This window comes from Ambystoma mexicanum, chromosome 5p, assembly GCF_040938575.1.
Source record: "Ambystoma mexicanum isolate Mex_15411 chromosome 5p, UKY_AmexF1_1, whole genome shotgun sequence".
NCBI classification, from domain to species: Eukaryota; Metazoa; Chordata; class Amphibia; order Caudata; family Ambystomatidae; genus Ambystoma; species Ambystoma mexicanum.
This window is the reverse complement of record NC_090930.1, coordinates 1,019,106,159-1,019,133,726: the sequence shown is the minus strand read 5'-3', so window position 1 is coordinate 1,019,133,726 and position 27,568 is coordinate 1,019,106,159. Positions and strand designations below refer to the sequence as shown.

Below are 27,568 nucleotides of genomic sequence, written 5' to 3'. Positions count from 1 at the left end.
AACACGTGTTATTAGTATGCCTTTTAACTGTCTTTACATAAAAGACAATGGGCCTCATTACGAGTCTGGCGGTAACCCTGCCGGTGCTTCCGACGGGTTGCTGCCATACTCGTAACATTGTACTGACACCTAGTTTACGGTGCCACCGGGACATTACAAGTCCTGGTGGAAAGGGAAGCTAGGTGCCGGTAAATGTTAGTCCCCAATCCCGTGGAGTCCAATAGGACTCCACGGGAATGGGGTCACGGAAGCACTGGCACAGTTACTAACAGTGACGTTGCTTCCATGATCAGTCTGCCTACCGGGGCCGCTGTGACCGGCATGGTCAGACCTGTCGGACGCAGTGGCACCGGCAGGCAGACTCAGAGTTTGGCAGTCCGGAAACAAGGATGCCGATACAATTACCGGCACCCTAGTTTCTGGATCGCCACTCTCATAATGAGGCCCAATGTCTTTCACCCCTGGTTGGGTTGTTGTGTTTCTCACTGCCTTGTGCGGTATCTTGAATCTAAGCCCAGCTTCAGATATCTGGCTCTTCAGCCCTGTTCGACTTGTCACCTCTTTCCCCCTTTTGTGCGGTGCCTGGATTCTCAGCCCTGCGTAGGCTAGGAGGCTTTTCAGCCCTTCATGGATTCTTCTTACTTTCACCCCCTCAGGGGTATCTTGTTGCTCAACCTGGCGTGGGCTATCTGGCCTCATAGGCTTTGACCCTCATGGGGTATCTCATTGCTCAGACCATCATGGTCTATCTAAACTCTCAGGCCATCTGGGGTTGGTAGTGCTTTCACCCCCTTGTAGGGTATCTTTTTGCTCAGCCCATCATGGACTATCTGGCCTCTCAGGCTGTCTGGGTTTGGTAGTGCTTTTTACCCCCTCATGGGGGGAACTCAGTGCCTCACCTCCCTCCTAGAGCTCCTCTCTGTCAGCCGCGTACTTTCTCCTCGATGGCTGTGGTCGTAAGGGGAGGCGGCTTCTCCGTTCAGTGTAGAAACATGATTTCCTGTCTCCCACCAACAGGTCTTCGGCATCTCGGATCTAGGGCACTCAGAAGGAGGCTGGGATGGAGAAACCGATGTTCCATGAAGGGACATCATTATTTAAGGATGGTTCTGGGGTGCAGGAAGAGGTCCAGTACAAAAGAGGGTCAGGAGAGCTCCCTCCAAGGGCACGCAGGGGCAACAATGTGCCCAGGCTGAAGTATGAGAGGCAGGTCAAGCCAAAGGTTTATGGCTGGCAAGTATCGGGAGGATAGCGCAGGGGCAACGTGGAAGCAAGACGACACGGAGCAACACAGGTTCGATCCCGGGTCCACGCTTAGAAACCTCTGGGTATTAAGCGTGTTAAAAATAACCTATCATATCATATGAAGCCACAGCAGTGACCTTCATGCTGGACTGTCCACCAGTTGACAGCTTGTGTGCAATTATGTAGTGGGGGCGTGCACTGTTGAAAATGTATTGAAGAAAACATTTGCAAATGTGTTACACACAAGTGAAAGGGAAGGATTACATCCTGTTTCTAAATATGTTTGTCACAGCAATCTCTTCACAGTGCTTCCTACACTTTCTTGGCAAAAAATCCAGCAACATCCTACCGGAGAGAGCATATCTCTCAGTGGTTGAACCACTTTCCTGCTCACTCCTAATTTCATCCATAGGGATATGTGCGCAGGGTAAACACATTCACTCTGCACAGCCCTGGGGGTCTGGCTTCTTTCACCCCGCCTTGGGATCTGGTTTCCTTTCCATGCACTCTGACAGTCTTCTGTCTTTCAGGAGAATGTCATATGAGGTGTATCCAAACTGCATGCCTACTGAAACTGGACAGGATTCCCCAAGGGCTGCCAGCACCAAAGGCTGCACCAAGGAGGCGGTCCCGAGGTGCAAGGGATTCATAGGTCAGTCAACAAGCCCAGAAATGCCAATGCAGCACTGGTGAGGGTGAGAACAGACACCAGCTGCTTACTCAGTGAGTGTTATATGAGAGGGCAAAGAGGTCAACCAATGGATAATTGAACCACTTTCCCATCAATTACTTTTGGGTGAGTGTGCTAAAATCATTCTGAAAGAGAGTTATGAAATGAATGGCTCTGAACGCAAGACTCAAATTATACACTCGCATTGCATATATAAGCTCGAGGCGGGCCACAGCAGATGGTTTTCATATGGGCTTGAAGTACAAGGCGCCAGCCCTGCAAATACTACTGCGTGGCTGGCATGTGAGATACAGAACAGAGCACCGCGCCAGGATATGGGACCTTCTACACACCACCTCCGAGGACTTACAGATGAATGCTGTAACAGGAAATATGCATCACAACACAGTGTGCATGCACCTCCCCAAGACGATGACAATCAAAATGTCCAGATAAAAGAAAGAAGAAACAACAGAAACAAGCATTCACTAGTCCAATAGTTTTGACTTTTGTGTAGGCATTTGCCAAACAGTTGCAAGGCGATACCAGCACATACCATGGTATGTACTCAGGTTTCTTTTTTTTCCCTCCTCCGTACTGAGGTTTCTACGCAAGTGAGCAAGCTGAAGTATTCCTACACTGTAAATGGTGTGAATAACTGCGCAAATGATGCCAGTGCATAGTAAATGTGTAAACCACTATATTATCGGGATTCACTGCAATTGGAAAATGCTTGAGAAAATGTACGGGTGGTGGTAAGCTCAGATAAGCCAGAGAGTGTCGGTGTAACAGGGGGTGGGCTAGGAAAGATGTCTGAGGTAAACTGCTGTGAGCTATGGTGAATGGTAGTAAATTACAGTGAGCTAGATTTTGTGGGAAGGGGTAAGAAAGGGGGCCAGCTTAAGCTGGGGCAAGCACGGGTGGGTGCTCGTAAGCTGGGGTGTGTGAACTGCAAGCCGGGGTGATTGTGGCTGGCTGCTAGATTGTGCTGAAGTGAGCTAGGGTAACTGAGTTGGGGTAAGCTGGGGTGAGTTACAGTGGATTGGAGAAGTAAACTAGGCTGGGCCATATAAGCTAGTTTGAGCCAGTGAGGGTTAGTGGCGTTAAGCTGGGGTTATCAAGTGCGTTTGAGCTTCTAAACTGGGGTGAACTTTGGGGCTGGGACCAGGCTGGGTGAGCTGGAGTGCGTGTGGTGAGCATAGTCACATAGACTGGGCCTGGTAAGTGTAGGTAGGAGATGGTAGGCTTGGGTGAGCTATGAAGGATGGATATTAGTAGTCTGTGGTGTGGTAGGGAGAGGGAGTGAAATCCTAAAACCAGAGAATGCGGTGGGGAGCCCACAGTCACAGAACGTGATGTGCTCCACACAGGCAGGGACCACACGTGCATGGCAAGAGTGCGAGTAGCATATTCTGGGAGAGGAAAATCCAGATGCTGGGGCGCGACAAGCGCGTGCCGCAGAAAGCAAAACATGGAACTGCGGCATCATGAGAGACATCCTGCATTCACCGGACATCAGAAACACTCAACCACAGCAGCATTACACTGGCGGCTTAGAAGAAGAGACATGAGAGAATCATAACTGACTAACAAAGATGTATGATTAGAATCCTAGAATGGGTCAATTAAAGTATATAATGGCAATATTATTTTGGATGGATCTCCTTTATGGGGAAAGTTCTCGGGCTGATGGTCATAGGGGAATCAAGCTGCCACTGACAAAAGCTGTCTCCAAACTCTTGCAAGTAGGAGCTGGCAGAGAATGGGCTGCAATAGCCCCCAGGCGCCCTTGGTTTGTGGGGTTTGTTCATGCTTCTGATGCTTGAGTGACTGTGAGCATCAGCTGTCTGTGAAAGTCGAGGAAGTGCGCAAAGTCCGTGTATCGACACATCGGTTTCTCCAAGTCTGTTCATTGCGGGCTTAGAAAGGCGAGCTGTTGATTGGGGGTGGGGAGTGTCTAGCGAGCACGTGTGGCGTGTGGCTGAGCTCCACGTGATGTTCTTGACCACTACTCGTGTTCTTGTTGAGAACTTTATATATACTTTTAGTTTTGCAAGGCACTCAGTCAAGATCTCTAACCAACCTTAACTTACAATGCTGGTGGTCACCGGAAAGAAGATTTTCTTGCCAAAATGACAACATTCCAAACTGGAGTTGTCATAATGCCAATAATGTTTGGAACCATCTCTGCTCATCTAGACAAAGGTCTTTAATTTGCTCTAAAATGGAATTAAACGCAAGATGATGACAAATTCCCCATCTGAGCACTGCAAGCCCGCTCTTCCAATATTGGAGGCTTGATGTCTTATAAGCATATTTTGCTACAGGTGGAGGCCTGTGTTCCCTATTCAGCCCATTCTCTTTGAGCTCTCAGGGGTAAGGTTTGCTCAGCGGGGAGTTTGTGGAGGCAGGTGTCTGACAGTTCACAAACCTAACGATGCTTGTAGGGCACATTTGGGACCCAGTTGTGGTTGGCGCTGTGCCAAGCAGCAGTTTACGCCCTTGCCTTAGAAGAGGCCATGTTCTTTCTTAGAGCGTGACTATTCAGGCGTGTCAGGGTAAACAGGGGTTTCCACTGCATACATAGGTAAATGGTCGGTTATCCCCGCTTCTGTAAGCTGGTACGCCACAACTGGGCTGCACTGCATTTGCTGTCCTTAAGTGGCATGCAGTCCTAGCCTTTGCTACAAACACTTCACCCAGAACCAGGCCCGGCCTTAGGGGGGGGCGAGCCGGGTGACCGCCCGGGGCGCCACAGCCCCCAGGGTGCCATTAGCCCCCGCCACGTCAGCTCGGGGGATTCTTCAAGAGCTCCCCCTAGCTGGCGTAGCGGGAGAAGGCGCGGCAGGCGGGCAGTTTCTATTAAATGCACCCGCAGCGGCGGGCGCATTGAATGACAATAGGGTGCTCAGCACCCCATTGTCACCAAATGCGCCCCTACGCCCCGGACGTCCTCAACAACAAAAGGCGCCATTAGCCCCCCACCATGCCAGCTCGGGGGAGTCTTTCAAGGGCTCCCCCAAGCTGGCATAGTGGCTGAAGGCGTGGCAGGCGCCTCACTGTTACCAAATGCGCCCACAGTGGCGAAGCGCATTCAACAACAACAGGGCTTTGATGCGCCCTATTCATATAATTACATCCTTGGCGGAGCAGGAGGTTTAAACAAAAAAAAGTTCCTGGCTTTGCCCCCTGTTGACCAGGGGCGCATGGCGGAAGGGGGGGTGCGCCAATTCGCCCAGGACGCTACTGCCCCTAATGCCGGCCCTGCCCAGAACCCATTCACTTCACGTCAGTGGTGCTGAGTTCAACCAACAATGTGAGGTAACTTGATTTAGCATCACATCAAGAAAAGCAAGATTTCGATTCTTTCATGGACCCGCCTTCAAAAAGCCTACCTGACAAGCTCAGAAAGCCCCAGAAGAATGGTTGAGCTTCCGGTCCACCCACAGGCTCAGACAGCACGTCTTTCAATGAGTGCTGCAGAGGAAAGTCAAAACAACTTGACAAGAAGAGGGTTCCTGACGCAGACTGCGCGCACCATGAAACCGCGGTGCCAATGGAAGCCCTGATACGGAAGACTCCTTTATGCACTGTTCCACATGATGGCGCTTATCTCTGGTGCTCCAGGCTCGCCCGCCCACTCTCCGGCAACCATCACTATGTAGAGCCGGAATACGCAACCAAAGTAAACACCACACCCTGATTTACAATGAGATTTCCCCATTGAAAAGCGCTTTTGTAAATCAGGCCCCACGTGTTTGTATAGTGAATGTATAAATCCAACAAACACTTCACAAGCGCAAAAACAATATTTGCCCTGAAGAAGCAACAAGACAGTCTACTGTGGTCTCATTTCACAGTGAACAGTTTTACTGGCAAGACTGGCATCGGAAAGCAGGGCGCCACCGGCAACCACTTTCGCACCCTTAAAGTTCCCGGGTTTCTCTCCAGCCAGGGAAGGTTCTTGGTATTTACCCCGCTTTGGGGTTAGGTTTCTCTCATTCTTTCACCCCGCCTTGGGATCTGGTTTTCTTTCCATACACTCTGACAGTCCTTTTAGTTCTTATTTTTCTAATCTTCCCCAGACCCCAGCAGCATACTGCAGACCAAGAAGGTATAGAGCAATGCGAATAACGTTTGTTTCTCATGTTCAGCGCCTCCCTCCATGCCACTGGGCATTTTATTTAAGTGGTTTTAATAATGCGCTTAATACCGCGGATCCTCATCTCTGTTGCTGTGAGTGGCTTTGCTCCCAAGACCAGCGCGTTGCCCCCGGTGCTATCCTCGGTTCACAGGTTCCTCCACATCCCAGAACAGCTGAAATGTTCTATCCTTCGCCATCTTCCTGTTTGAAAGAGCTGCACAACCACGCTGGACATCGCCCAGGCTCGTTTGGGGGGTGGGAGGGGCTAGGGGCGCACTAGCCTCACAGTTTGAAGACCGCTGGATTCTGCACGTACTCTGACATGAACTGGGGCCTCATTACAAGTTTGCCGTTCCGGAAACAAGGGTGTCTGGCTCACTGTCTGGCGCAACGGTCGCGTTTGGCAGATTTTTCATGGTAGCACCGGCACTGTTAACAACGGTGCCAGTGCTCCCGTGTCCCCACTCCCATAGAGTCCCACAGGACTCTAAGGGAATGGGGAATTACAAATATACCAGCGCCTGACTTCTCAGCTGCTGGACTCGGAATGAGTCGGCGGCACCGGGAGGTCAGGCGCCGGTAAATTATTCCGAGTCCAGCAGCAACCCGCCGGTAGCTCCGGCAGGATTACCGCCAGAGTCGGAATGAGGCCCCTAACGTGCAAATGCTGAACCAGAGAGAGAGTTTATGAAGCAATGCTACCGGCCCGTGGCATTCGGTTTCCGCAGTGTGTGAGGCTGTCTGCACTACTTCAGATGACTCAGGGAGCAGTTTGTCAATCAGTAAAATGTGTATTCCCTCCTGCAGGAAAAACCCGATTGAACAACCACCACATAAAAGAAAAGAGCTCCATTTATAATGAGCAATCAAAACAAGCAGGCACGTTCATGCGCAGTCAAGTAACTGCGCGTTGGTAGACCTCTGTGCTTGTGTAGTTCTAACAAGACGTTGTAGAAACATTTAACACCTTAACTGCTGGGCCATTATGCGTGTCTATGCATACATACATACATACATACATGGTACATACATACATGGTACATGCAACACAAGGAGCGCTCAGCAACTGTTAATCTCCAAATAGTAAATCCAACGAAATTATTTTTCCTGACATTGTCATCTCAACTTCTGCAACACCAGAAGGATTGTGTAAACCTCCACAAAGTGCCCCATTGCACAATGCATTAATAACATATTTTTTTTAACTTGCTTTTAGGGAGACCCAGGCCAGCAAGGTCAGCCAGGAGCAGATGGACCCCCTGGACTCCCGGTAAGAGATTGACTCCACTTTATTCTATGCTAAAATCAGAAATAAGTTGAAATTTAAAAAAAGCAGAAATGCTCTTCCAAGCTTGTCTCTGTGGATTCGAATGACTCAGACAGCTCCGTTTCGCTAAAATGAGGGGATATGACGCTCTCTGTCATGCTCTGCTCTGGATTCTAACTATGGCGACTCAGCAGCTGTCTGGATTAGCGAGGGGAATTGCGTTGCTTACATCAGTGGTTATAGAGGAAGCACGTTTTATGTATTAAGAAGAATGCTTCCTGGGTTCAAGTGCTCGGTGCAGGGCTGCACACATCTGCAAAGAAGCAGCGCCACAGGTTGCCAGGTTCAAACCATGGGCTCTGTGGCCGAGAGCACTGATCCCATGGATCGCTAACATGCATGTTTCGGCCTTAACCTAGAAAGGATATGAATCGCGACCTGGATGACTCTTCAGTGTATCTTGGAAATGCAGCCATGAAAAGAGTATGTTGCTGCTGGTTTGGGCGAGGTGTGCTATGCATGGCTTGTTCCTTTCTATTTTGTTGACCAGGCACCCACCTTGGGTCTTCGGTGTATGCACTTGCTGCATGCAGACCAGGGTTTTGCAATCTATGGCGCTCTAGATGTGTTGGTCCACGACTCCAATGCTCACTCACTATGAATTATGCCGGCTAGGGTTGATGGGAGTTGTTTGTTTGTTTGTTTTGTTTGTTTGTTTTATTTGCTTATATAGCACACTAAACTCTGTTGTAGTCCAAATAACTGGAGGGCCCAAGGTTGTGCACCCATTATTTAGACATATATGACAATTTTGTATTACTTTATTAATTATTTATCATGACAGGTGGCACCTTGTGATCAACCAAAGATCCAGATCATAAAATTGGATAGTCGCAGTGGAGTTTGAGGGTGGTTCGAATCAAGCCACATGGGAAGTTTTGGTCTTATTTTGTATCACTCTGTTGTTACAAGGTGCCATGTTTGCTGCCCCAATAGATGCATTTCTTGGAGGTTTCTGAAGTGCAAGCACTTGTGTTCTCTGTTAGGGTTCGGAGCATTCCAGTGCCTCACTTCATGAGCATGTGTGGGTTGCTTAAAGGTCAATCAAGTGTGGCAGGCTGCGGATAGGGCTCTGTCCGGTGTGCCGAGTATGATCAGTTCCTATGGGTAGCCTGGGTATCAGCCCCACTAAGGCTGGTACATGGCACTCAGTGCATGGTGTGTTTTCTTTGACTGCAGTGGGAGAAGCAAAGCAAGTCCAGTGCCAGTTTCAGGTGGTCACCTTTCCAAAGGATATGGTCCATTCTTGCAGCCTTACACACTTTCCCGTGGGACTGGCGGTCACCCTAGTGTGTATTACACCACAGCAATCCACATATAGCGTTGGCAGAGTTGTGTAATTTAAGCTTAAGGGTACCAGTCAGAGCGAAGGTTGCCCGGAGGGTTGATGTGTGTTTGTGTACAGTGAAAGGTACCCGAGTTGAGTGAGTAGGGTGAGCCTCCGCGACAACGGCCGGCATCCGCCTCTGGGTTTATGTATAAGAGGGTTGACAGTGTTCTTGAAGTGGGTAGGGCGGGCCACCACAACAACAGCAGGCATGCTCTGCAAACGTGACTTGTTGGAATATAGATGTGGGTGCGGATGATGTATGCGACTGAGGCTCTGGTGATGGAAATAGTGTTGGAGAGAGGGCATCAGGTTGCCGTAGGGAACAGACAAGTTTTGAGGGCCTTTCTGAAAGAGAGGTGGTAATCAATGCAGCGGATGTGGAGAGGAAGTGCGTTCCAGATGGCAAGGGCTGGGATGGAGAACGAGGATCCTCCCTATCTGGTGCAGTTGTAATGGGGATAACGAGGAGAGCAGGCGATCTGTGGTTCCTGGTGGATTGATATCATGTGAGTTTATCCTAGAGGAATTCGGATGTGATGTTGTGGAGGGCATGGTGAGTGATACACATGGCTTTAAAGGTAGTCTGTCAGCCGATTGGAGCTAGTGTAGGACTCTGAGTGCAGGGCTAATATGTTCTCTCAGTGAGAGGCCAAGGAGGAGATGGGCAGCATCGTTTTGGGGTCTTTGGCGTTTTCTGAGCTGGTGTGCAGACCGCCTAGTTAAAGGGAGTTTGCATAGTCTATGTTCGAAAGGATGATGGCAGAGAGTTGGTGTGGGTAGGTGAGGTACAGGAAGATTCACATGAGGATGCATAGGTGGAGGAAGCAGGTTCTGGACACAGAGTTTGTGGAGTGGGAGAGGGATAGAGTCGAGTCCAGCATGCATCCGAGGTTTTTTTATAGAGAAGTTGATGTTGCAGGGGGCAGGTCCTAGGGTTTCTGGCCAGGGGGTAAATTGGGGGAGGAGAGCGGATTTGTCACATACTAGGATTTCCGTTTTGCCAGGGTTGAGTAGGAGATGGTTGGTTGTCATCCAGTGGTTGATATCAGGAACACAGGAAGAGAGGTTAGGGCAGGTGGAGGCTGGTGATTTGGGGATTTGGAGGATGATCTGGGTGCTGTCTGTGTAGTTGTAGCAGATGAGGTTATGAGATCGAATGAGTGCAGTGAGTGGGCTAAGGTAGGTATTGAAGAGGAGGGGAGAGAGGGAGGGTCCCTACGCAACCCCTTTTGGCACAGAGCGAAAGAGGGAGGACAAAGAGGGGAGCATGATTTGTGAGGGGTTCAATACGAAAGAGGAGATCCATGTTAGAGCTGAGTCTTTGATTCCTAGGGAGTGTAGCCTGTCTGTGAATGTAGCCTGGTCAGTGGTGTCCAAGGCGGCAGGTAGGTCAAGAAGGATGAGCCCTGCACATCCTTCTGCCTCTGCTGTTCTTTTTAAGTCATCCCAAACTGACACAAGAGAGGGCTCAGTTCATCAGAGGGGTCTGAAGCCCGTTTGGGCCAAGGTCAAGAAGGTTGTTGGATTCTGTGAAGAGGCAGAGCTGGTTATATGCAATGTGGCCCAGGGGTTTAGTGATGAAGCGGGTGTTGGAAATAGACCAGTAGTTTGGGGGGAGGAGTGGGTCAAGCGAGGGCATAATAGAGGGGCCATCACAGTTACAGTGCTGTATCAGCCTAAATAATGATATAATATTTGTCATGTTCATATGTAGTCCCATATGTTCCCTACTTTTTTGGGAAAGGTGCTAAAACAGGCAAATCATTTATTTAGATGAAAAATAGAAAGCAGCTGTTTGTGAAGTGTAATTCGTGCACAGTGTAAAGGTTGGTATTTATAATGCAGTTTTCCAGATTATTTTTAAGATGTTCTTAAATGCTGAAAATTATGTATCAAAAGCTGAATGCAATCAACAACCTGGATTCAGACATTTTAGACCTCTAGACAGCCAATCTTACTTTTATTTGGTTGCTGAACATATGTACTTTATAGGTATATTCTGTATTTGATTACAGCCTGCCTCTTCCAGAATGTAATGGACAGAGAAATTAAATCATAGGCCTGGGATTTGCATCCATGATAATCCAAACCTACAGATCAAAGCCTTTGGGAGATGGAAAGATGAGTAGTGCATAACCACACTCAAAGTACTGAAGCAGGGGGTAGGGGGAATGCCTGAGGTTGAAAGAGCAGCATCCGGACACCCTACAGTGGGATAAATGTTGGAATCAAGCAAGGCATTGGTCCTTGCCACTACAACAAAATTAAACAGTTAAAAAAAAACATCTACATTCATATTGTACAAATGACTACAGTAAGCATTTACTGCGTACTGTTGAAACAGATGGAACAAGGTGAACACAATTAGAGAAAAAAAGCACTGGTTGTATAGGGGGATGAACTCGATCAATTCAACAGGTGCAAAAATTACATCCACGTGATTTTGGGTTGTTTTACCGTAATCGAAAAAAAACACGACGGAAAAGACTAGCGGTTTTGTCCGAAAATACATTATTTCCATTACAGTTAAACAACCCAAAACCAACAGTTTAGCTGCTTGCACCCACTCCACCATACCCGCTTACTTGCAGCACACTTGCCTATCTGCTGCCGACTAGCGGTGTCCCTGCGACGGCTGTTCCCACTCACTTCTGTGATCTGGAACAGGCCGCGCTGCAGGATCCTTTATTTTTTTCTTTTTTTTTTCTTCCTTGTGCAAACGGCTGCGGGGGACACCCCCACAACCCTTGCTGACATTATAGTGAAGAAGGGTGCGGGGGACATACCCACAGCCCCCGCTACCCTTGTTCACTATAATGCCATCGAATGGGGGATTTGGTCCAACTTTTCCGCTGTACGAATTTTTGGTACGGCCGAAATTCGACCAAATCTCCTATTCAGTCTTTCATATTCGGTCTTTTGGGGTATTACCCATCCACGTGCCTTTGTTAGTTCCGCCATGAGCATTGGTTGCCTAAGCAGGGTTCAATTGGGTAAATGTGTGATATTAGATTGATGACAGTTTGTATGGCTTCTATCGATCCATTCCACTCTACTAATGAAAACCCTACCTGAATTTGAAACCCATCGTTTAACAACCTACTCAGTAGTATATACTTAGGGCCCGATTCATGGAATATTTGCCCGGTTCAAAGTGAATTTGCACTGCTGAAAAGTGATCTTGCACTGCCGACACAAACCCTGATTCATGGAACTGTGAAGAAGTGTATTTTTGCAGTGCAAACCCCGGGCAAAGTCATTTTGGACTGCAACAATGACTATGCGCTGACTTTGCCCAGACTTTGCACTGCAAAAATACCCTTTGCATGGTTCCATGAATCAGGGTTTGTGTCGGCAGTGCAAAGTCACTTTTCAGCAGTGCAAATTCACTTTGAACCGGGCAAATATTCCATGAATCGGACCCTAAGAGTTTATATTTGAAACATTGCATTTAACATAATGCTTTGTTGCAATGGAATCCTTATCATATATCTCTCTCGATGGCTGCACAAAAATAAAATGTAAACATGTTAAAGTAGTGCATTAGTGAGGCAGCTCAAACCCAGCACTGGTGCTTGATTGGTGCTTGATTGCTTCCCCAGTGTACATTCTAAACGCTAATGCTCTGACTCAGGCTATGATGTGCAGCACAGCACTGGCATGCCTGAGAAGGGTGAGCACGTGCGCCGTGTGGATGTGGCATGCATGTGCAGACATGCTAACCACTGATGAATGACCAGGAGACACCTAGTGGAAAAATGCAAAGCTGCATCAGTGGCATGTTTAGAATATTTGGCGTCAAAACAGTGGCAGCATTTGTCAACGAAACAGACTTTACAGTGAGAAAAAGGGGTGATATGTCCAAATAGGACAAGGAAGTCGTTATTGACCTCCTCCCAGCCAATCAAAATGTTCAGTGTGCAGTCAATAACTAATGGTATTGATTGCATTCAGAATATTCTGACTTCAAAAGCAGACAGGGAAACAGCAATACATTTTCTAGGTATGATTCTGTTTAACAAAACATCTGTGTTTTTGCCAGTGCAACACCTAATTTACCACACCACAGAGAAAGCTGAAACATATTCACTTTCTTCTAGAGAACCCGTTTCTTTTTAGTTCAATCAAGTTTGCAATTAAAATCCTTAACTTATAAAGACACCCATTGTTTTAAATATTACAAAATAAAAGCACATTTAATTTTCTGACACGGTTTGAGTATTTCTTTTACTCACTATAAAACATGTTCTACTTTACAACCACAACTCTGAAACCTATATTGCTATTACGGTATGTGCTAATAGCCGTACAGGCTTCGGGAGGGGTAATTATCGCTTGGGATTAAGGACCCTTCCCCAATTTATGGCTCTCAGCTTTGCCTTAGGCCATAACTCGTGAGTGGGTCATATCCCGAGATAATGACCCCCCCCTCTCTGTCTACATGGCTATAATGTCACTCTGACGCACAGTAGCTAGAAACATTCTGAACAAAAGAATCCCAGCTTGCATATGCAATATTGCTCTGTTGGACCTCCTTCCAAAACTAATAAATATGATGCTAAAATCTGGAATTGCAATTTACAAACAATGAACAACTGGTTTTGTAAGAAACAGAGAAATGTCTAACTATGGATTTACAACAGTTCCACAAAGAGAACCTAAGTTTAGTGAATGGTGTTGATATAGTTCAGTAAACAATCAGAGTGGTTTTAATAGGTATGCTGATTGCACTCAGTATGACAGGGAAATAAGACATTAAAAAAAGTTGACGGGTGACTGCGGGAATTGAAAAATCCCAATAATTTAAAAGTCTTCCCTGTCCCCATTGCAATTTGACATGTGTCTCCTCCATCACCCTAGGTACCCCTTGTGAAAATACTCCCTGATCCTCTACTATTGCCCCCTTTCTCTCGCTGATTCATTTCGATGGGTTTGTTTTCCAAACTTTTCTTGCAACATTTCTGCTTGAATCCCACAGATATAATTGCGGGAATCCCCTGATAAGATGAAAATGGTCTGGAACGAACAGGCTCTCCAGCCCAGCCCTAACACTCCACTTCACAGGTGCTCCTTTCCCCCCCTACCCACCTCTACCCTGATAAAAACTACCCCTTTACCTGCTCTAAATATCATTATGAGCACTTTTCTTTTCAGATTTCTGCGATTACTACGAAAACAAATGGCAAATTTTCATTTCTGAAAAGGCTCCCTGATGCAATGAACCATTATAGATATATAAATGACACCCCTACCGCCAGGGAAGTATTTCAAAACTACTTCACAGTGATATCCAAAACCAACAAAAGGCACACCTGCAGTGCTTTGTGCCCACGTTGTTGATTATTTGGTGCAAATCCATCCAGCCGTTTTAGTGCTACGTGCGTCCAATGGAAACACCCTTTTCTCCATTTTAAAACGAATGGGAATAGGCCTAAAACAGCATTTTTTCTTATTCACCTTTGAACTAACACGTTTTCGTCAATATCTCCAGTTTGGGGAGGCCCATGGTAGGCAGCTTTTTTGGGAAATCTTCATCCAAATCTGTACAGAGTCAAAAAAGTTATTAACAATAGAAATGTAAATTGGTGTGTCTTCATTTTAACTAGGGGGTGGCGACTGCTGCCCTATAACTTTCTCTATGTGTGTGTATATATATATATATATATATATATATATATATATATATATATATATATATATATATATATTTAAAAGCCATTTTTAGAAACAGCCAAAATAGGGGGATTCAGTTTCTAATATTTCTTTCACATTTTAACAAAACTGTTTCATTAAGGGAAAATCCCTTTATCTCACCATTTTTACATGATCTGCAAAAAGATTTGGCAGAAAAGAGAGTGACAGAAATATAGCATGAAGGGCAAGTTACTGACTTTGTAATCATATGTTCGCCTTCCCTACTCGACTACATCATTTTGACCCAAGGGAAATCACTTTATTTCCCTGTTCTTCAGTTCTCTTACCTGCCAATTTTAGAATGAATTAGAAATAAACTGAGCCTAAATTAAATTAAAACATTTTTAGAGAATCCATCTAGCATATGTGGTCATGTGGCAAAATTGAGACTTTGCAAATAGAAGATGTGGGTTGCAATTCTGCATTTTATTTTAACTTCTTTGTTCATCAGTTTCCATTGCAAGTCACAAAATTCCTGCAAAAGAAAGATTAATAAAAACTAAGCATTAAGCAAACTTAGAAAATGGACAGCTATTAAGGATATAATTCAAGATTCATAAATATACCCACTGCAAGTAAAATCATACACTATGTACTGAGATGTTATATAGTATCATAATCCTGTAGCCTATATCGGGAAACTCGCATGATCATTTTATAATTAACCATCATGACAAACAGGAACCTAATTAACACCGATATTTATTCATCTTAAATTGGCAATTTTCTGCTTGTCCTACACTTGAGCCTCTTCTTTTATGAGGTGGACAGGGACCCAACCTGCTACGTTGATATAAGCGAAAGTGTTGCAAAGTGCTTTGTGATTGGTGAGTCTGGGAAGGAAGGGATGTGTGTTGTGAAGTGCTTTGCTTGATTGGTGGATGCATGCTGGTCTGGAATGCATGAGGTCAGAGAGAATGTTGGTAGGAGAGAGTGTGGATGTATGAGTGAGGAAACGCTTGTCTGCTGGTGTTCAAACACAGGGCGTTGCATATATGTAGCCTGGTTGGTAGGAGCCAGTGGCCTCCTCTCCTGTAACAAAAGCACTTAAGAGTAGCGGAAATAAAGGACTTACATGTAACGTACCTGATGTGGCTCCCGATCATCCTTACTACACTGGCAACATGTTGGTCTTCAAGTAGGAAAAGGGAACAAGTCAGCTGTGCAGTGACTGCTGGGAAACACACCAAGTAAGCTGCTGTAGGGGGGAGGAGTGCAGAAAGTGAGGACCCACTGTCCTAAATGTAAAATCCCCTCATCCAGGGCAAAAGTAAATAGGGTTCTGTCTTGCTGTTGGGATTGCAGAGGATGCACCATATGGGCAAGTGAAAGGTGGCCAGTACCAAGGGGCATCTAAGAAAAAAAGGTAGACTGCAAGAAATGTGCGGAGGTAATGTTGAGGGAGAGCAGTGCGTACTGCTGTACCACGGGTTGCCTTGGAAGTCAGGTTAGAATTGAACAGTTAACCTGGTCAGGATTGGGCGAGGTACTGTGACAAGGACAAGCGTCTTCCATCCTCAGGGTTCATCCAATGGTCCCAGATTCATCTTGGATCCTGTTCTCCTGTGGCTTCCCAGGTACATTGGGGTGGTGGGATCTGTAGAAAAAAAAGCAGACAATTACTGAACATATAAATTGTTTTTAAAGCAAAGTGCAACTTACTTTCTTCTTACAGGTTGCCCAGGTGGGGGGATCCTCACACGGTGTTACATTTTTATTCTCAAAGAAAGCATTCAGCCAATGTTCTAAGCATTGGCTACATTTCTACTTTAATGTCTATGAGGGTAGACATTGCCTAATAATTGTAATGCTTTTTAAGAACTGTCAGCAGTTAGTGCATTATAACTGAATGCAAGGGTAACTGTGGTACCACATAGAACTGTATATATTGAGTTCAATATTTGATTAGAATTATGAGTACAAAGTAAGTCTTTTTTATTTGTATACTAGCAGGTGTACCTGTGCTTTGCACAGAAATTTCTGCTTCAGTCCTAGTTTGAAGTTTATTTAAGGAACTAAACCAATGCTTCTTTGTAGACAACATTGCCAGCCTTTCCTGTAGGAGCTAGTCTGAACAAATTGCCTTTGTTTCCAATTCTGGAGCAAGCCACATAAAGCTCACCATGAGAAAAGCATGAATCCTGTAAATGGATTCCAGCTACTCTGAGTCGGAGCGTTGAAATTGCGCAGCAACATTATTGGTGTCCCGATGTACAGCCAAGGCGGAAGCGACCTCAACATCAGCGCTGTACTTGTAGGGCTGAAGCGTGTAAGCTTGGTACGGTTGATATGGCATACATTCATCAACTTCCATGGGAAATGACGTTCCTGTAATAATCATGAGAGATTTTCCACGATGTGACGGACAACATAATTGCGGACACTATTGACGAAACATGCACCGTTTCCTGTCACCCGCGTTACTTCAAAAGTGAGTGCTGCCTATGTCAGCTAGAATGCTGATAGTGTGGAAGGTTAGGAACACTGAACTTCTGAAGTTTTCATGAACTGCTGAACTCTAGAAACAATGAACATAGAACTACAGCAGAATTACAGTGCAGGGTGCCATATGGTAGAGGTAAGCTGTGCAGACCGCTTAAAAAAAAAAAAATCCGAAAAAGGTATATGTTATAACTGTTACATTGTCTACACCATGGAACCTACTAACATGCCAAATATCAGGTTTGTATCATGTTGGGAAGTATGCTGAACATTTGCAACAGACACACACACAAAGCCAAGCATTGCAGACCGCTTAAAAAATAAAACTTAGAAAAATGTATATTTTAGACTTTTTACATTGTCTACACCATGGAACCTATCCACATGCCAAATTGCAGGGTTGTAGCATGTCGGGAAGTATGCTAAACATTTCGAACAGGCACACACACCCACATATCAAGCATTGCAGACCACCTAAGAAGAAAAAACATAGATAAATGTATATTTTATATTTTTTGCATTGTCTACACCATGAAACCTACCCACATGCCAAATTGCAGGTTTGTATCCTGTTGGGAAGTATGCTGAAGATTTCCAACACACACAAAAATGCAAGCATTGCAGGCTGCTAAAAAAAATGCATTAAAAATATTTTGAAAAATGTAGATTTTATACTTTTCACATTGTCTATTTATTTAATTTATTTATGTATTGGACATTTGTATGGCACCTATACACAAGCGTTTCCCGGCACCACAAGACAAGTTGGGGTGAGGGGAACATGGGAAGAAAGTAGAACAACAAAAACGGTTATATTGGCCTTGCGCCAATCCTACCGTGCAAGTACAAGACAAGATGGTAAATGCAGGGGGGGGGGTTTAGAGGAAGAAGTGCAGAGTGCTCAAGGGGAGGGGGAGGGCAAATGCTGGGGGGCCAAAATGGTAAGTGCCATGGGAAAGAGGCTGGAAAAAGGATGATTTCGATGGACAGGGTGGACCAGGTTAGGGCTAGTCCAGGGAAAGGTGCCCGAGGGCAAGTGCTGGCAAGGGATGCTGGGGGGATCGGTAAGGGGGTGGTCTGCCTGCTGTATGACTCTGAAGGGACCATGCCCCACTCGCAGTGGCAGAGGGAGAGTTAGCACAGGAGAGGTAGATGGAAGGAAGAAGAGAAAAAGAAAGTCTTGAGAAGTTTATGGAATTCAAGAAGATCTGGCTCAAGTCTGATGGGATCAGGGAGGCCGTTCCAGAGGGAGGAACCAGCTGAGGAACGGGATCTACCTCCCACTCTCTGCTGGCGAAATGTTTGACCTGCAGAGAGTTGGAGCCAGAGGACAGAAGGACTCTGGCAGGGAAGTATTTAGGCAGGGAAAGCTGGATGTAGAGAGGACCCAGGTCCCAGACAGCCTTGTGGATGATGCAAACAAAGGGTCTTGAATTTGATCCTTGCGGTCACCGGTTGCCAGTGGAGAGATCTTAGGGCTGGAGAGATGTGGTCCCTGGGCTTGAGGCCAAGGATACGTCTTGCAGTTCTATTCTGGATTAGTTGAAGGGGGCAAAGGGAGGAAAGAGGCAGATTGATGAAGAGGCTATTGCAGTAGTCCAGCCTAGAGAGATCCAGGGCTCTGGAGACATTGAGCTTCTGGGGTAAGGTGAGGAAAGGTAGAATGCCCCAGAGGAGGTGGAGCTGAATGTTGGAATTCTTGGCAAGGTCTGTGATGTGTGGAGAGAAAGAGAGTGAGGAGTCAGAGATGATCCCAAGGTATGTTTCCTCACACGTGGGTGAGGGGAGGGGACCCAAGGAGGCTGGCCAGAGAGTGGGGAGGAGGGGAAACAAGGAGAAGGTGTCCCAATAGGAAGGATTTCCATCTTACTGGCATTAAGGCAGAGATCATTGGCAGAGCACCATGCCTGAATAGCAGTCAGGCAGTCAGGTATGACGTAGGAGGGAGAGGAGGTAGAGGATGGTAGCTTGAAGGAGAGCTGTATGTCATCTGCATAACACTGATATGATATGATATGATAGTTTATTTATATAGCGCCTATACACAATGCGTTTCAAAGTGCTTCAAGGCAAGGGAGGGAACAAGGGAAAATACAATGACATTCGTACAGGCCATGAACAGTAAGGATATGAAATTAACTATCATACTCGGCCTGAGACATTTCAGATAGTGCAAGAGCTAAAACATAGATAAGGAAGGGATGGGGAGAGTGGGAAGGAAATGGAAACAGACAGGCGACTACCGTACTAGGCCTAACAACATTTCTGGTAGAGCCGGAGAAAAACAAGAGGTGAGGGAGAGGGGTGCAGAAAGGTAGGGGAGGAACAAAACAAGCGACTATCATACTAGGCCTGACAATATTTCCAATAGTGCTGCAGGGGTGCGGGGAGGAAGAAACCAGTAAGGGGAGGGGGGAGGAGACAGACGAGGTTGCTATCATACTAGTCCAGGGACACATTCTGATAGAGTAAGTGCATAGAAGAAAGTAAGGGGAGGAAATAGGAAGAGGGCTAAGGGAAAGGAGGAGAGAACAGAGAGTTAGCAGTCAAAAATAGTGGAGAAGCAAGAGGGGAGAGTGAATACAATTGCAGAAGTCAGTAGTAACACATAATGTTGCAAACCAGGATACAAGATGAAGATTGGAACAGCATGATTCAGGGCCACCATGAGTACAAGATGCAAAGGAAGTCCAGCATCAGAGTTGCGAAAGGGTAACTCACCGTGAATGAATGATGTCCATAAAGTCAAATCCAGCATTGGCCACAAGACGGTGATGGTGAAACCAGAATGTTTTAGTGCAGACTCCTGCAGAAGGAGGCTTGAGCCGGGTAGAAGAATCAAGCAGAACAGGCAACACCTGTGTGCGAGAATGGTGGGGGCACAAGTCAACATCACGGAGGGACCAGAGCGGGTGGGGATGGCCTGTGGGGACAGAGGGAGTAACACATGTTGGTGCATGCTTACCTGCTGTCTGAGCAGGGGGTCCTCCTGGTCCGAACAGGTCCAAACAGGAATTGCCCTTTTCTTCATCAGCCCTTCGCTTAGGACGCTGGGGCGAGAGACGCCCTTCATCTAATAGTTAAGAGCAGGAAGGAAGAAGCAGGGCTAAGAAGGTGGGTGGTGCAAAGGAAAGGAGGCTGGAGGTCTCCTTAAGTAGGGAAAAAGAGCAGCAAGCAGGCAGGCACCAGGTGGGCGGGGATTGCTAAATGGTGAAAAAGAGTGGCAGGCAGGAAGGCACCAGGTGGGCGGGGCTTAGGCCAGGTGACCTTGATCCACCTCCACCTGCTCCCCATCTACAAAGGAAAAGAGGCTGGAGGGCTCCTTAAGTAGGGAAAAAGAGCAGCAAGCAGGAAGGCACCAGGTGGACGGGGCTTGCTAAGTGGTGAAAAAGAGCGGCAAGCAGGAAGGCACCAGGTGGGCGGGGCTTGCTAAGTGGTGAAAAAGTGCGGCAGACAGGAAGGCACCAGGTGGGCAGGGATTAGGCCAGGTGACCTAGATCCACCTGAACCTGCTCCCCAGCTGCAAAGGAAAAGAGGCTGGAGAGCTCCTGAAAGTAGGGAACAAGAGCGGCAAGCAGGAAGGCACCAGGTGGGCAGGGCTTGCTAAGGGGTGAAAAAGAGTGGCAAGCAGGAAGGCACCAGGTGGGCAGGACTTGCTAAGTGGTGAAACAAAGCGGCGGGCAGGAAAGCACCAGGTGGGCGGGGCTTAGGCCAGGTGACCTAGATCCACTTGCACCTGCTCCCCATCTGAAAATGAGGGGAGAAGGTTGAGATCAAAGGGGCCAGGTAGATGTTTAAGAGCCATGGTGATAGGATAGAGCCCTGAGGGATGCCACAGGTAGAGGTTGAGGTGGATAAGATAAAAGAATCCATCTGCACTTGGAAGGGTCTGTTTGAAAGGAAGGAAGTCAGCCATGCCAGTGCGCGGTCTGTGATGCCTAGGGTATCATGGAGACAGTTTATGAGGATGGAGTGGTTGACTGTGTCAAAGGCAGAAGAAAGATCAAGGAGGATCAAAACTGATGGAGTGTTAGAGTCCAGGTGAGAGAGCGGGTGTTCAGGAGAGCAGTTTTCGTACCTCTGGATGCCCTGAAACCGGGCTGGTGGTCATGGAGTCAGCCAGCCGTTTCAGTGTGGAGGGTCAGTTTGGGGATGACCAGTTTCTCCATGAGTTAGCCCAAAAAAGGGGCGATAGAGATAGGGCGGTAGTTAGCTGGCCAAGAAGAGTCAGGATGTACAAGTGTTTAAGGGTGACAAGGTCTGAGTCGTACCAGGAGTTGCACTTGGCTTTGGGCTTCAGGCGGATTCTCATGACAGGGGCAAGGATATCAAGAGTATCAGATATAGCAGCATGGAGAGGGCTGTGTCAGGGTGAGAGTCAGCCAAAGGGGGAAGGGGGGTGAGAAAGTGGCGACGAAAGCCTCAACTGACACCCGCTTCATGTGTCGGATGACCGAGAAGGTGGGTGGCAGTGATCGAAGTGGCTTGGCCTGTGGGGTAGAGAGGGTGAGATGGGAGGAAAGGAGAAAGTGATCACTCCAGGGGAGAGGAGTGGTGAGAAGGACAGAAAGGGGAAGGTTTGAGGAGATCATAACATCCAGAGTGTGCCCTGCAGAGTGAGTTGGGCCAGAGGGGAGAATAGTGAGTAAGAGAGAGTCACAGAGGTCGCAAAAGAGTCCAGAGGGAGGACAGGAGGCATCCAGGTGTATTTTGAAGTCTCCAAGAAGGAGAAGTTGAGTGATCGAGGCCAGGAGTGAGGAGGAGAGGTCCGCCCACTCAGAGAGGAAGGAGGACGTCTAGCCAGGTGGCTGATAGATAGTAGCCACAGTAAGGGAATGGCTAGGTCACAGAGAGAGCCTGCAGATGAGGCATTCAAAAGAGGAGTAGGCCTGCGTAGGAATGACAAAGGCCGGAATCCACTCAGCAAAGATCAGGGTACACCCCCTAAGGAGCGGTTGGACCTGGGCAGAGAGAGGATCTTGTAGCCATCAGGGAGGAGCGTGTCAATGCTTGTGACAGAGCTGGCCGTGAACCATGTCTCAGTGAGACCGAGGACATCAAGGTCAAGTTCTTCCAGAAGGCGGCAGATGTCGGACGAGTGTTTGACAGCTGAACGAGAGTTAAGAGTGGCGATGTGGAGATGGTTGCCATCCTTGAAGGACTTCCGGGGAGGCGTACAGATCAGAGGTACACCCTGCGAAGGTGTGAAAGGAGCCCGAGGGGGGGCCGAGAGGGAATGAGAGGGCAAGGTAGCCGAGGAGGAGGCAACAGGGGGAGACGAGGAGGCCGTGGAGGGGGGAGAGGGGACATCGGGAGAAGAAAGGAAATTGATGAGGCGCGGGAACCGTCTATCAAAGAGGTGATGGTTGGCCTGAGGGCCTTGGACCAGGACGGTCCCATTCGAATAAACATTAATGATGACCTTAGAGGAATGGAAGGAAGCCAGGAAGGCATCCCACCGGGTGACGCCATTAATGGAAGAAGAAGAGAAAGGAGTGAGCACAGAGACCATATGTAGGGTCCATAGGTCTGGCGAGGGAACGACAAAGAGGATGTTGGTGAAAGCTTGCCTGGAGCAGGTACTGGTATAGGTGTCAGCGATAGGGAGGCCTGGGTTGGAGACCAGGATGTCCTTTTTAAACTTCTTCCTACCAGATTTAGTGAGGAGGGCAGCATAGTCAATAGAGAAGCAGTTAGAAAAGATAGAAGAGACGGAGAGCACCATAGAGTAGGAGGGGAGAGGAGAGAGGTGGAAGGGAGAGGAAAGGGGGAACACTAGGGAAGGACACTGGGCAGGGTGCAGGCAGGCGAGACAGCGAGAAGCAAGCAGGCTGGAGCAATAGGTCAAGAAGACAACACTTAGGATTAAGAACTATCCGAATGCACGTTTTAAGACAGGAGAAAAGAAACACACCTAACTTTGAAAATCCTGAATAGAGGGAGAAAGGCCTAGGTTTCACAATGCAATTTGAAATACTGATAGAGGGCAAATTATAAACTACAGTGGGAAAAAACACAAATAAGTTTGAGAATGCTGAATAGAGGGAGAAAGGCCTAGGTTTCACAATGCAATTTTAAATTCTGATGCAGTGCAAATTATAAACTACAGTGGGAAAAAAAACACACCTAAGTTTGAGAATCCTGAATAGAGGGAAAAAGGCCTAGGTTTCACAATGCCATTTTAAATACTGATACAGTGCAAGTTATAAACTACAGTGGGAAAGAATAAATAAACACACAACTGCAGGTGGAGGTGGGGTAAGCAGGGAGGCCTGAGGGAAGGTGACTGGCGACTGGGGTCCCCTGCAGACACCTGCAGACACAACCAGGAGCTGCCTATAATTGAGCCGCCCTTTGCCTTGGGGCCCTTAGCCGTGGGGGACTGCCGGGCAGGGGCTGCCATGGGAAGGTCAGTCAGATCAATGGAGTGGCCAATCAGGGGTAGATGGGCGGGTTGGTTCGGCGGGAGGAAGGGCGGGGAACCAAGGGGAACGTAGCAAGGCGGAAAAAGGGAACACAAGGGCCAAGGGGGCACCAAACACAGAAAAAGTCACAACAGCCCCCAAAAGAGACTCACCAGCAATCGTGTGCACAGCAGCTCTGCGAACAGCCTTCCTGCCGTCCTGAAACTTGAGGAGAACCATCTTCGGTTCTGGAAGCACCTTAAAAGCTTCCTCTTTACTTCAGCTTTCTCTCCCCCTCTACCCTGCTGAATTCCTGGCTGATACTGCACTGGTTACTGGTTCTGTTCTCGGGCCCAAGTCCTGCCTGTTGCACACCTGCACTGCCTCCCTGGCAACCCCTGCACCTGGGGACTGTTTTTTCTGTATCCCTACAGTGCCCCCCCATCAGCACTTATGTCTTCACTCACCCTGCACTTGCCACCAGCTGGCCGTTTTTATTTATGTGGTTATTTTATTATCCCATGTACTGCATTCTCCCCTACCTTTCCCCCCTGCACTTTTTCCCTTTCCCCCTTCCATTGCACTTGTGCGATCTGAATGACACCTGGCCTAGTAAGATCGTTGTCTGTCTTCCCTCTGTTGCCCCTCCCCACCTCGTCGCGCCTGGAAACACTTGTGTATAGGCGCGCTATAAATGCCATTTTGTATCATATCATATCATGCAGGACCTGTCTGCTCACCCCACACATACCATCCACCAAACCACAGGCCTAGTTCCTGCAGGACAAAGCAGTAGTAAGTCAGTAACACATATTGCCCAAACAAGTAATTAAACCACAAAGAGAAGGCTATAGGCACCACAATGCATAAGGAACGCATACCTACAAAGGCAATAGCACAATTCAGCACTGCATAATGATAATGAAAAACTGGCACACAATGATGGCATGGAAGCTGCTAACCATGTTTGTATAACATGCACAACAACAACCAAACATCCATTAGAGCACATGCATGACAGCAGAGCACAGGGCCAACACAGACAGCATAGTTATTGCAAATCCTATCATAAGCCATGAATGTTAAAACAGGTGGTTGTGAGCTGTGTGCACAGGCTTTCTCAAAGTGACAATGCATATGTACTCACGTAATATATCACACATCATTCAATTCTGGGATGGAAAACCATGTTGAAAAACATTGCACCATAACTGCATCAAGAGAGTGCCCATCGACATTCCATGAAAAATGCCACACATCCTCAATGCACTGTGGCTGACACCTGTAACCTTTTCCCTTGCTGGTGACTCTGGAAACCCCCAGCTCCCATTGCTGTTGACACCTGTGCACAATCTGAGTACATCACAGGAGGTGGCCTACAATGAGGGACACGTCAGGACCAGACCCGGCATCGAGCGGATCTTTGGCCCATTGAAGGGATGTTTCCGGTGTCTCCACAGGACCAGATGGTCCCTGATGTACAGATCTCCCCCAGAGGACAACAATGCACTTTCTGTAGTTGAAGTCCTGCCTCATAGTGAGCGTGAGAAAGGCAGGGACGGCCGTCTGGTACGGCAACTTATAGACAATTTTTCTAGTCACATCTCTTTGCACCTGCTGCAGACCTTTGTTAATAGATACTTATTAAATGGTTCACTTTCACACAAAAAACATTGTCCTTGCATGTGTGCAAGTGTACATGTTTGTATTGAGAACTGTGCAAAACACCCAATTCCTACTCACCTCCGTCAATCCCCAACACCCATTCCCACCCATGTCCCTTGTGAACAGAGTCAACAAAAATAATATCATTTCCATTGCTCTGTGCCCTTGTCAGGCTGTTCCAGCAGAGAATGGTCCACATTTTCAGGGAGCTATGACGTGGTTTCCCAAACATTGACCCCTCCATGGGGAGTTACTTTAGTGGATGGGTCAAACTCCTGCCACAGGATGTGCTGGCTGGTCAGGAGCATGCTGACGTGCTTTGATTCAGCAAATGAGCAATTGCTAGTGGTGTGCTCATTCATCCTCTAGCCCACAACAGTAATGCCAGCAGTTGCACCAGAAAAATTCTGGCACTTCGGTCCAGGGACCTGGCAATCCTGCGTGATGAGCCATGCATTGAGTCACGACTGGCCTGCAGATGCTGCACATGCATTTCAGCAATGATCTCAATGCATACTTGCCGCTGTCCTATCATGTCCAGCCTCCTCCAGATCACAGCAAGGGAATGCTGATGAACACACTGAGGTCTACAAACAGGGAAGTGCTGAAGCAGGGGGATCTGCGCCCCATGTCACCTGCGTCAAGTGGTCCAATTGTATCCTTGCTGCTCGATGTGTCTGTGTCACACAGGTGATGGCATTGGATGTGTGCCTCCGGTGATGAGGGGGAGTCAAGGGACAGATGGGTGGGTGCAGGTGTTGAGGCATGGTGGCAACGGCTGTATGTGGCTTCTCACAAATCTTCAAAGCGGCCACCTTTGGAGTGGTGGTTGCAGCTGCTGGCGATACTGCATCTGCAGCTTTGTGTGCTTTGCTGTCATCAAGTGGTGTGGCACAGTGGCATGTGCACTGCTGGTGGAGGGGCCACTTGTCACACTTCTCAGAGCAGTTGCAGAATGTCTTCTTGGCACAGCTGCACTACTGATTATCCTCCTGCTTTTGCCGTGGCTGACTGGTGCAGGAGTGGAGGTTGAGGTTGTTTCTGCAGTGGATGTTCCGTGGGATGTTGATGGCCCTGCCTCTTCTCCCTGAGTTGACTGTGTAGCTGTTGGGTGGACAATGACATGCTGTTAGTCATCATGCATACTTGTATGTTGGCTAGCAAACACTCATGCAACATGACGTATGCTCATCCTACTATCATATGGTCTCATGGGCACGGTCGGTTGCAGGCCAATGAGAAAAAGCCTAGCATAGATTCAATTTTTGAGTCCTGCACGGATAATCACACAACCTGATATTCTTGAAAAAGTGGAAGCTGTTATATCTTGTCCCACAGTTATCTTGCCTTTTTTCTACCCCGCCCTTGAAGGTGCAGAAGAGGGGACAGAACTTCAGGAATAAACTGGTTAAGGCAGAATGCACGATTAGTTCTCAAAGACTGGTGTGTAAGCAGAATCTATGCATTTCCCCCTGCTTAAATTGCTGCTATTGCAATAATATAAATAGAGGGAATACAGGAAGGAAGAGACAGGAATGTGGGGGGGAACATAAATACAATGTACGCACACGCAGCCAGAAATCACCCGTGGCCAGACATTTTATAGAGAAATGCCATAATATTGCACAAATGAGATTCTTGGTTTTAGAAGTGATTAAGAACCCCACAAGAGAGGGAGATCTGTCTAAGAGACATTCCCAGAGAGGAATGTACTGGATAGATTTACTTGACACGTTATCTCCAAGGGGTCTGAATGGGGAATTCTCTTTGGATTGTTATATGAAATCTGACACATTATGGATAGCTTAAGAATGCATTGTGTTGAAAATTACAATTGGATCACTGCCTTGTATTCTCTTTATGCTTTATGACAAACTTTGTTGTTTTGTTCAATTGTCTTTTTTTATATTGTTTAATATTGCCTCACTATTTGACATACTCGGTTAATATGTTTTTATTATTCTCACCTGTGAGGAATCTGAGGGCATCCTCACTTCTTTTCCCCGATATCCTCCTCCCAGGTGGCCAGGGAAAGGTTGTCGCTATTGTATCCTGAACGTGGGGGTGGATAATCGATAGAGGACTACCTGGGTGGAGAAGACTTGGGAGTGGAGGCAAGGCACCCTTGGGTGAGAGACAGTATCCCCATTTTCCTTTCATAATGAGTCTGACATCACCAGACCTTGGTAGGCTATTGCCAGTTCGTTCCCTATGGTTCCAATAAATCATCCCCTATGTAAACACCAGTCAGGTACTGGGACGAGGAAGAGACAAACCAGAGCCATACATCCTCTCTTTATTGACTTTCACACACATACACCTGTTAGCCACTGGGACAAGGAGGAGGCAAACAGGAGCTATGCAGAACTTTCAAACCAGCAATGAACGGTCTAGTCCTTTTTGGACCAGTCAACCTAGCAGGAGGTTTAAAAGCAGGAAGAACTGTGAAAATGGAGGCAGCTGTGGAAGCAGGTCAATGTACTTCTGGACAAGAGCAGACCTAACCTGGAAGGTGGTGTGGCAGACTGAGTGCTCAAGGACCCCGGAAAGATGCAGAGTGTATGCAGTGGGAAGGGAGGCTAAAAGAAGCTGGAGGCCTGTGGCAGAATACGGAAAAGGAATCGGCATGACCAGGCGAAGCTGTAAA

At 47.3% G+C, this 27,568-nt stretch overlaps 1 protein-coding gene across 1 annotated transcript in view; it reads left to right on the top strand.

Moving 5' to 3' along the window:
- Positions 1-27,568, top strand: part of LOC138480617 (collagen alpha-1(XXI) chain-like) — a 703,399-nt gene that overhangs the window by 465,128 nt on the left and 210,703 nt on the right. The window contains exon 17 of the mRNA XM_069612315.1: positions 7,276-7,329. Coding sequence (XP_069468416.1) covers positions 7,276-7,329 — 54 coding nt within the window. The remainder of the gene's footprint in view (positions 1-7,275; positions 7,330-27,568) is intronic.